We start from the raw sequence: 11,104 nt of genomic DNA on the forward strand, positions 1-11,104 counted from the left end.
CAGACGCCCAGGTCTTTTCTTCCATGGAGCCACTGGTGTGTTCGAACCACCAACTTCTCCGTTAGCAGCCATGCGCTTAACCACTGCACCACCAGAGGGCAGCCGTCAAAAAAATGATGCAGAGCTGATGCATTGTTAAAGATACCCAGGATGTAGTATTAAGTGAAAAAAGCACTTTACAAAACAGTAAGAACCCGTTTTTTTTTGTTTTTTTTGTTTTTTTTAAAACACAATTTATCTGTGCACAGAAAAAAAGTCTGGAGAGAGACAAATCACATTAATGGTGTTTTTGTTTTTAGCAAGATCTAAGGTATTATAACATGGATGATTCAGTTTTTTGTAATTTCTGAATTAATACTTTTATAATCAGAAAATCATTAAAGAATATATTTTTGAGATATAATTCATATACAGTAAAATTCAATGTACTTTTTAAAGTGTACAATTCAGTGGTTTTTAGTATATGTTGTGTAACCTTCACCGTTATTTAATTCCAAAACAATTTCATCACCCCAAAAAGAAACCTCATACATACTAGCAGTCACTCCCCATTTCCCTAATACCAGCGGTCCTAGGCAACCACTAATCTACTTTCTGTCTTTATGGACATTTCATATAAATGGAATTATACAATATTTGGCTTTTTGTAGCTGGATTCTTTCACTTAGCATAATGTTTTCAAGGTTCATCTGTTATTACATGCCTTTTTATGGCAGAATACTATCTCATTGTATAGATGTACCACATTTTGTTAACCATGTTTAACTTTTTGATGAACTGCCAAACTATTTTCCAAAGTGGCCACGCTGTTCTACATTCCCACCAGCAATGTATGAAGGCTCCAATTTTTCCATAATAATTTTTTTTCAAAGAAGTCTGGGCCTTTGTAGCTGTCTGAGCTGGGCCCCACGCCCTTAGGTTCCCTATCAGAAAACGACCCAGGGTAGAGGAATTCCGTGCTTGGAATCCACTTGGCTGCTCTCTTAAGGGTCCTCTCGCATCCCTTTTCCAGCACCACCTCTAGGGGGCAGCTCATAGCAGTTCTTCACTAGTGAGTTTCTCTCCAGAAATGTGTTCAAATAATTTCTGAATGTGAAGAGAAGGGGATTTAATTTTGTGTCTCCTGTACCAGTAGGAGTGTGACTTTATTATCTCAGAGAATAACAACCTTGATTAATTGTTAAAATCACCTGCAGATCATATTAAAATGCACATTCCCAGGTCCCTCCTTGGATAGTCTGATCCTGTGGGTTTGTAGTTCACCCCAGGCAATCTGCATTTTTAACAAGTGCTCTGGGTGATTCTGATGATGAGCTAAGGTTGGGAAGCCTGGTATTATTTCCTTATCCCCACAGCAGTCTGGCCCCATTTTGCAGATAAGAAAGCTGAGACTCAGAGTAACTTGCTCAAAGTCACAGTCAGCCTGACTGCCTCCCAAGCCTATGATCTGTTCAATACAACACCAGGCATTACATTTGCTAGCACAAACCTGCAGAGTAGAGACCCTGCCTCCACGGAGGACTGGAAATTCTGATAATAGGGGCTTTGGCAAACATCCCACATTCGCCTTCCCTATTTCCACCAAAGGTAGTGAGAATAAGTATGATAGTCGGGAGGTGTCATAAACACCAGAATCCCCATGCCAGATACACAAACTCAACCCCCATGATGACTTCAGCTTTTCCAAAAGGTGGAAGTGGGGGGCGGGGGGTCCAAGGGCTCAGATGGGGAGAGAAGCCATGGTGGGGATAGGGACAACTTCAGCCACTGTCCACACAGTTGGACAGCTAAGGACTTTGGTGTGGCATTAGAACAGTTCAGAAACCTGGCTCAGCAAATCTTCATTCATTCATTCATTCTGAGGGCCTCCTGTATGCCAGGAGCTGGGCAGAGAGCAAGGCAGGCAGGATCTGTCCAATTCATAGACTTATGGTTTAATGGGGTGACTGACAAAGGACCACGCTAACAAGGGTGCAATTACAAAGTGAGATGGGTGCTCTCAGAGGAAGAAACCTGGTCTCATCAAGGAGACCTTCCTGTGGCTGAATTCATCTCAGTGAAATAGAGGGAACTCGTGCATGCCTGGAGCCCTGGTGGCGACGTGGTTAAGAGCTCAGGCTGCTAACCAAAAAGTTGGCAGTTCGAATCCACCAGCCACTCTTTGGAAACCCCCTGGGGCAGTTCTACTCTGTCCTATAGTGTCGCTGTGAGTCAGAATTGACTTGACCGCACACAGTAACAACAACAAAGCATCCCTAGTGCCCCGTGTGGGCATAGCAATGACCAAAACAGCTCTCCTAATGAGGTAGGGGCTGAGAGATGGAAGGGGGTGGTCTGGCTCAGGTCTTTTGGACACTGTGCAGTGAGCACAGCCTGGCAGATTCATGGTCAGTGGATGACGGTTCCCAAAGCTTTTACTAATTTGATGCTGTGGAACCCACGGCCACACAATGGACCCCTGCAAACAGACTTCTGAAACAGCAGCCCCAGCTCACACAACAAAAATCCCTTCTCTATTGTTTGGTTCTTACACAGCAAGTCCCTCAGGATGCCAAGAAGGTAGGTCAAGTCCTGTCCAGGTGAGGGTTAGTGCCATAAGAAGAAGCCCTCCTCTTTCCTGGCCATTGTTGTTAGGTGCCATTGAGTAGATTTTGACTCATAGTGACCCCATGTGACAGAGTAGAACTGCCCCACAGGGTTTTCTCAACTGTAATCTTTATGGGAGCAGATAGCCAGGTCTTTCTCCCGCGGAGCTGCTGGGTGGGTTCAAACCGCCAACCTCTCCATTAGCAGCCAAGTGCTTAACTGTTGCGCCACTAGGGCTGTAATGGCAGTGAAATCTTACCAAAACAGGGTGGCTCTTAAATCTGTCCCCATCTCTATCCCCACTGCCACTGTCTCATCGCTTAGCTCCGTGAAGCTTCCTGGACCCACTCAGGCCCCCTCCAGTCCACCTCCCACATACAAAGGTGTCAGAGAGATTGTTCTCAAATACCAATTGGATCAGGGCATTCTTTGGTTTCTATTGGCTCCCCGCTTTCTTCCAGGGAGGCTCCCGGTGACCTGGTACCTACCTGCTACTCCAGTCCCACCAACCTCTTGCCATGTGCACTCTATCCTTCAACCACATGTGGCTGCTTGAACATCATACACAGCATCGCCTCCTTGTGCTCTGCCTGGAATTCCCTTCCCTGTCCTGTCCAGCTGGCTAACTCCTTCTGGTTCTTGAAGAACCAGCTCCAACAGCACTTCTGGGTGAATTATGTAAGTGCCCCTTCTCAGAGCACCCATCTTCTCCTGTTATCATCACACTGTGCTGTCACTTCTTACTTTTCTTTCTCTCCACTAGGCTGGGACCTCCTTGAGGCAGGAGCCATGTCTGATTATTCTGATTCTACCTCTACCCCCATGCCTAGACCTGGCATAACAACAGTGAATGCTTGTTGAATGGATGAAGTCCCTCAAGGCCCAGCTGGAGTTCTACCACCCATCTGACAAGTTCTGGTCTTGGATTACATATGTTTATGTTCTCAAATAGAGTAAGCTCTTGACTTTGTGACTCTACAGTTTTCTGGGCGTGACCCTTCACTGCCACCTCTAGCCTACACGTGCCCCAGGGTAGGGCCCAGGCAAGCACAGATTGGGCCCAGTAGCCAAAGATGGAAGACCTGAGGCTCCAGGATAAAGGTCAGTATTGAAAAGATGGAGTCTTACAAGGGGAGCTTCCCATTCCTGCTTATTAGTCAGCTTTTGAAGTGGGTCCTATCTCTGAGGTGTCCCCCTAGCCCCCTTCCCTCCCCTGTGTTCCAGATCTTCTCAGGCCTCACCCACTTCCCCCTTCAGCCTTGAGAGGTGCTATGGAAACATCTGTCACTTTCCTTTGGACCCTGCTCCTAGGTCAGCAGGGCCAAAGGATCAGTGAGGCAGGGGTGGGGAGCTCACAGGAGCTGGGTCCCAACTGCAAGTCAGCACACCTATCAGAAGCCTGGGAACCGAACCTGCTGAGGGGTGCAGAAAAGAAAGCCAGTTTCATGGCCTGCTTTCTGGCATGGGTAGCAGAAGCTCAGCCTGCCATGGTGTTGTTATCAAAACCAAAACCCACTGCCGTTAATTCTGATTCACAGCGACCCTGTAGGGCAGGGTAGAACTGCTCCTAGGATTCCTAAGGCTGTAAATCTTCACTGACGCAGACTGCCACATCTTTCTCCCACAGAGCGGCTGGTGGGTTTGAACTGCCTACCTTTCTGTTAGCACCCGAGCACTTAACCACTGCACCACCAGGGCTCCTCAGCCCACCATAAAAGAACAAACCCATTGCTGTCAAGTTAATTCCGACTCATAGTGACTCTATAGGATAGAGCAGAACTGCCCCCTAGGGTTTCCAAGGAACAGCTGGTAGATTCAAACTGCTAACCTTTGGGTTAGTAGCTGTAGCTCTTAACCACTACGCCACCAGGGTTTTGCTCTGAAGCTGGGGAAACGGGAAACAATGGGTTCCCCTCTCTCCCTGCTCCCAGGATGAGTTTTTAGGTTGGGAGGAGACTTACCTGACCCAACCTCCCATCCAAACGGGAAGCCTCTGCAACCTCCCCTCCATGATATGACTGTGGCAGCCTCTTGCTTGCACAATCCTGGTGATGGTGATGGAGAACTCAGTACTTCAGACCACTAGTGATCTTGGAAGGTTGGCCCTTTTCCAGAACCAAGACCAGGCTCCCTCATTTTAAGCTCCCATGCTGCAGGACCTCTTCCAAGTTTTATCACTTATTTTATATACTTAAGTCCAGGATGAGCCCAGGGCACCTTAGCAGTTAGGATACTTTACATTCTTTCCCCGCTTCTTGGGCACCCCTGAGAGGGGTCAGACAAGCACATCTGAGCCCCCAGCCCTTCCCAGGGACTTATCAAGAACAGGAACTTGGGGAGAACAACCAGTGGCAGGGTCCTATAACGACCAGGCTCCCTGGTTCAAAGCTCAAGCAGCGGTACTGAGGGGGAGGGGTCCCTGAAGAGCCCCTCTTGTCAGCTGCAGAACCTACCTATTCTCACCAGCAGAAGGACTTGTTTCAGGGTTCTGCCAGCAAAGCGACTTACAAATACCTTCTTCCCCATCTCCTCCTTTCCAGGGGGCTGCCAAATTGCATGGGGTGGGGTCTGCTTATGAGATCCTGGGGATATGTGCCCCCCTTACTCATCAGAGCTCTTCCAGAAATCACCTCCCCCACCCCAGCTGACTTGGAGCTGGGCAGAGAGGCTCATGAGACCCGTTATCTCTCAGCAGTCAGCTGCGCAGGGCTGGAGGTGGCAGCTTATCAGGAAGCCTGCAGTGATTCACAGTCCAAGTCCCAGCTTCTCTGCTGAATAGTAATTTTCAGCAATGGATTTGTGCTCAATCTCTCCTCCTGCTCCCCCAAGGGTGTGCTGTCCTTTCTCAGGGAGGGCACTGAAGGGGAGCGCTCACCCATGGGAATAGGGTGCCTTGTGCCAGTCTTCTGCATAAGGCTCAGTCTGCTGGCAGAAGGCTGCAGACCTAGGGACCCCAGCAGTGGCTGCCATTCTTGGGGATGACCCCCTGAAGAGTTCACCATTGCACTCCTTACTTCTCCTCCCAGAAAAGCAACGTGCTGCTCCCTTTCCCTAGTGGTGATGCACAGGGGGATACAAGCCTCCTTCCAACCACAAGTTCCTGAGGCCAGAGCCAGGGAGGGATAGGGCAGGGAGGGAGAGGGAAGCCAGGGACTGGGCAGTGTGCCCCTTGCACCCTTCCAAGGCTGTCCCGTCTCTGTGCCTGATTCTGGACTCCAAAGGCCAAGGATGCCAGGCCAGAGGGACTGAGACACAAGAGGGCAGGCCAGAGCAGCTCTGCAAAGGCAAGTGATTAGGAAAAAACCTGAGGACAGTGCCATTTTTGTGTTTGTTTTATTGAAAGCAAGACTCCAGCTGTGGGGCTCAGGAGAGGAGGCACGGAGAGTTCTGTCCTTGATCTCTCCCTCTGGGCCAACATGGGAAAGTGTGGATGTTAAGAGTTAGAGCCCATAGAGACACCTCTGCCACCATAATCTCAGTATGCTTCTCTGAAGCAAGGAAAGGAAAATTATAAAGGAAACTGTGTCCTGGAGGGGGACCAGAATATGAGACCCCCACCACTCCACACTCGTCTACTCTGAAGCAGTTTCTTACCCCTTACCCTCTGATGCCAAGGGTGGGGTGACTCTAAGGGCTCTTCATGACTCATGGATTCAGGCTCCTCATAAATGGTTGGTGCCTTTAACCCTTGAGGATCTCTAGCAAGTCTCTAGAGTCCGACTGCCCACCATTCCCTCCCTGAAAAGGTCCCAGTATGGTCCATAAAAGCTGAAAGTGGAGTCCGCATCTTCAGGCAACACAGGCGAGGGTCAACCACCCCACGAAGCTCCCCTAGGGTCGTTGGGGATCCAGATCCTTTCCTGTCACTCCAGGGGCCCCTCTATTGCCACCTTGGGGGTCCACGCTGCCAGTCTGAGAGACTACATCCAGGTCATGGGCTTCAGGGGACCGATGCATGAAAGGCTGGAGGTGCGTCTGAAGGCGAAGGCGCTGGGGATAGGATCCGGCCCGTCTACGTGACCTAGACCGTGAGCCCGGAGTTCTCAGGCTGTCCGGTCCTCGTGCACAGCACCTGGCTAAGGTTGTGACCGCTTCGCAGAGCCTTCTCCAATTGCGGGCTCCCCTAGGCTCCTCTTGGGCGTTGGCGCGGCTGACGGGGATGAGGGACCAGGATGCGGGTCCGGGGGCTGGTACCCAGGTTGGCGCGGATCCAGCGCGTCCTTGGAAAGTAGGATGGCGAGCGCCGGCACATTCTTGAGCACGCTGATACTGGCGGGCGGCTCTCCTGGTGAATGCTCAGTCGTGGGCCCGGGGGGGAGGCTCTGCCACACCTCGCGCACGCTCCGGTAGCGCAGCCGCGTGACCTGGTGCAGGCCCGCCAGGCGGCGCTTAAGGATCTCGGCGCACGTGACGGTCTTGGTGGTGGCCCGACCGCAGCCGCTAAAGACGATGGCGCGTGTGGCTGGCTGCGCCATGCTGGCAGTGGCGAAGGCCAGAAGGTTCCGGATCTTGCTGCCCTCTTTGACCCGCATTTGCACCGCGCCCGGCGCCAAGTCGGCGAAGGGGCTGGAGCCTGGGCTGCCCCCCTCGGCCCCGCCCCCCGCCGACGCCTCCTCGGAGCGCACCTTACGGAAGTTCTCCATGCGCCGTCGTCGCTGGGACCGCGGGGACGCGGGCTTCGCCATGGGGCCGCCTCAGCCCCGGGGCTGCATGGTCGCCAGACGCGCCCGGCAAGGGCGGCAGGGGGTAAGGGTGCGGAGGCGACGCAGACGTCGACGGGCGGGCAGGGACAGCACGACCCTCAGTCCCTATTTGTCTCCGGTGGGCGCTGCTCCACTCTGCGCGCTCGGCGCCCAGCGCTCCGCGCCTTTAGCAGCCTGGGAGGCCCCGCCCCCGCCCCCGCCCCTAACTCCGGCCCGCCCCGCCCAGTCCCAGCCTCACCGGCCTCTAAGACCAAGTCGCGATCTAACGCTACAGGGCCGTGGGAACGTGGCGCGCGGTGGGGCGCAGCGGTAGCGCCAACGGGTGACTGGAGAGGCGAAGTTCCCCTGCAATGGCCATTTGCTCTCCCCGAGCCAACTCCCATGAACGGGCAATCAAAATCAAAAGCGCTTGCGTTGCAAACGCCGCTTCAAGCCAGCTCCCAGAACCCCTTCCCTGTTCCAACTGGAGGCCGCCGCTAGTTCCCTCCCGGGAAGAGATTTCCGAGCGGCCTTGCGGGACCTCTCCCCTCCCATTCCCCAGTGGTTCACCTCCCTTGTCTCTTCCGCTCCCGAGCCGGTTTTCTCGCCACAAGGACAGCCTCTGCGCCGTCAGCAGAGTGCAGGAAGCGCTGGCTCCCGCTCCACGCCGCAACTCCCCTCGAACTGCTGCGCCGCGGCGGAGTCCTCGAGGAGCGGCCGGACACCGAGGTCTCTCAGCGTGGCCACACCTGACGGAAGCTCGAGGCTTCTGGACCTCTGTACTCCCCTGGGGCGTGGAGAATGAGCCTCTGGGCCAGGCAATTCCCTGAGGTGAATGGGGAAGGGAACAAAGAGACCCCTTCTCAAGGGGAAGTTAAGCTTCTCCCACCCGCGTCTGAGAGTCCTCTCTCAGAGCAGACATTGCTTCTTGTTTAAGTGGATCCCTGGGCCTCTCAGATGGAATTTGTTGTCGGTCAACCTGGGCCGCCACCCTGAGACCCAATGGGGCCCTTTTTCAAAGAGGAGTCTGGGTGAGGGCAAGTTTGGAGAGGAAGAAGGGAGGAAGGTGGGGAGTTGAAGCCATGGGGGCATTATGAAGCCATTGGAACTCCACCGAACCAAGAAAGTGGCCCGGTGTCTTCCTGCCAGGTGAGAGAGGTGAGGTTGGGATTGAAGGACTGCTGGAGGGAGGGAAGGTTTGAGAAGGAGCTAGACCCGCTCCAGAACTGCCCTAAGAGCCTTGCCCTTCATCCTTTCACCCTCCTTACACACACACTGTCTGAACTGAGGGAATGGGGCCGACCTTGGCCGGGTGAGGGTGACAGCGGAGCACGGGTTGGGCTACGACAGGGCGTGGGGTTGGGGGAGACGGAGAGCTGGGGCTGGCAGGAACGACGGAAAGTGCTGGGGGCGTGACGATGCCTGTTGGAGCGGGCCACCAGTCCTGAGAAGGGGCCGCTGGGCGCTCCCCTCCCTCCTGAAGGCTATTCTCGCCTCCTCGGCATCCAGTAACTCCTAGCTCTCGGTCTTGCTGTTCAGATCCCAGGGCTGACACCGTCACCACCCCTTGGGGATTGCTGGAGCCACTGGACCTCTGCGCACCGACGCGAGAGTGACTGAACCCCTCCCCGAGACCAGGGCCCTCGGGGCTGTCCTCCGCTCGGAACCTGGACTTTGGCCATGCCCCGGCCCCCGCGAGCCCCAAGAGGAACAGCCCTAGGAGCCGGATGCCAGCAGCCTTGGGAGGACACAGAAGACTGTCCGCAGCGCGTGGCGGGGCGAGGCAACTGCGGGCTAGGCAAGGCCGGGGTGGCTGTGGGACTTTTAGGGCAGCAGTTTCGGTTAGGCTTGAGGAAAAGCCCCCGACGGCTGGAACCTCCGTTGGAATGGACTGGTTAGGGGAAGAAGCGAGCTCTCCGTCCCGAGGGGTATGCAAGCCCGGGTCGAACGCTCCCTTTGAGGGGATGTAGGCAAGGGTCTGCAATTTGGGGAAGAGAGCCTGAGAGCTCTGGGTTAGTGAGGATGGGGCAGTTCTGTGTCCGCCCAGATTGGTTCCCGCGGGCGCTGCCTCCCCCACCTCCTCCACTACCGCCTGCTGTAGAAGACCCCCATACGCCACGCTCCCCAGGCACAGAAGGGAGAGCTCCGAAAAGGCCCGCGGCCCCTCCCGCCGGTCCCCTCCCTTCCACCTCCTTCTGCAGCACTTAAAATGTAAATGTACATGGTGATTAGCCGCGGGGTCGCTAATTACCGCCGAAGCCATTCATTATTCTGTCAGCTCAAGTCGTCTCCCGCAGGCTGTGCGCTCCAGCCGGCCGCGGGAGGCGGGGGAGGAGGGGGCTGTGCATAAAGTGGAGAGACCGAAGGATCCGGGGGTCGGGAGTAACGGAGAAGGAGTAACGTGCTCGCCGGGAGGAAGCCGGAGCGGGGTCGAGAGAGAGGGCAGTGAGTGGGGATGATGCCTTGGGTGGTAAAGAATCTGGGTGGGAAAGAAGAGGGTTGAAACGCTGGAGCGGGGGGTGGCTGGGTCAATAGGGGGAAGAGAGTTGGGGAGGATTTGGGAAAGGGGACGGTGTAAGAGGGGAAACGGGTGAGGAGCAGGATGAAGGGAGAAAACTCGTGGAAGCGAAGAAGACCCTCGGAAGGGGGAAAGTAGAGGGTTAAACTCTTGGAAAGTGGGTCAATAAACGTGCGGGTCTTCGCTGCACGTCGCGCGGGTTAGAACCGTAAAACAACCGTCGTGACGTTCAATGAAGAGCCGGGTGCCGGCCATACACTCAGTAGGACTCCAACTAATTTTTTTGAAACCATCTATTTCTATGTTTATGGATGTAAATGTGTTTTTAATTTTTTAAATTTTATTGTGGTAAAAAATACAACAAAAATTTCCCATTTTAGCTATTTTTAAATGTACAATTCAGTGATATTAATTACCTTCACCATGTTGTAATATCATCACCACTATCCATTTCCAAAAGTTTTCCATCACCACGAACAGAAACTCAGTAACCCTTCAGCAATAACGCCCATTCCTTCCTCCCCATAAGACTAAGAAACTTTTGTCTCTGCATTTGCTTATTTGAGATATTTCATATAAGCAGATTCATACAATATTTGTCCTTTTGTGTCGATCTATTTCACTCAGCCTAATGTTTTCAAGGTTCATCCATGTTGTAGCATGTATCAGAACTTTGTATCTCTTTATGGCTGAATAATACGTATTCCATTATACGTATATACCACATTTTGTTTATTCATCTGTTGATGGACACGGGTTGTTTCCATATGGATGTAAGTGTATTGTGAAAATATCTGCAAGAGGACAGCATATGGACATGTTATTACCTTTAAGGCTGAATCCAGTTTTTGTGGGGCCTCTTTAAGAAAAGAAATACTAAATATAAGTACAAAATTAAGTGCAGGATCTTGGAACAGCCTGTGTAAGTGACAGACTGACCCTGAAACCTAAGCTTCATTAGCTTCTTTCTGCCTCTGTGTGACCTTGCGCAATTTACCTCTATGCCTTGGTTTTCTCATCTGTAAAATGGGACTAGTAATAGTAACCTGCCTCATAGAGTGGTTGTGAGCTGTACAGACATATAACACTTTTATAACCTTGGTAAGTTTTCAGGAAATGTTGACTGTTATTATTTTTCATATATTATTTGTGTGATTAAACTAAGTAAGATAAAAAGAGAAATGAGGGGAAAGAAAGCTAATGAAAAGGAAAGGAAATGGGAAAGCCACGGACATAGAATTTTCCTAATTTGTTAGGGACTGTTAAGTGGCAAATCAGACTCCTCGCACCCTCCAAAGAGGCCTGTGCGGTGGCAGTT

At 52.6% G+C, this 11,104-nt stretch overlaps 1 protein-coding gene across 1 annotated transcript; it reads right to left on the bottom strand.

The window, feature by feature from the left end:
• Positions 1-6,662: 6,662 nt before the first annotated feature.
• Positions 6,663-7,271, bottom strand: RPP25 (ribonuclease P and MRP subunit p25). The gene has a single exon (XM_004391331.3). It carries the CDS (start codon positions 7,269-7,271, stop codon positions 6,663-6,665), a length of 609 nt encoding a protein of 202 aa, XP_004391388.3.
• Between the last annotated feature and the right edge of the window lie 3,833 nt (positions 7,272-11,104).

This window comes from Trichechus manatus, unplaced genomic scaffold (genome assembly GCF_000243295.1).
Source record: "Trichechus manatus latirostris isolate Lorelei unplaced genomic scaffold, TriManLat1.0 scaffold00030, whole genome shotgun sequence".
Lineage (NCBI taxonomy): Eukaryota > Metazoa > Chordata > Mammalia > Sirenia > Trichechidae > Trichechus > Trichechus manatus.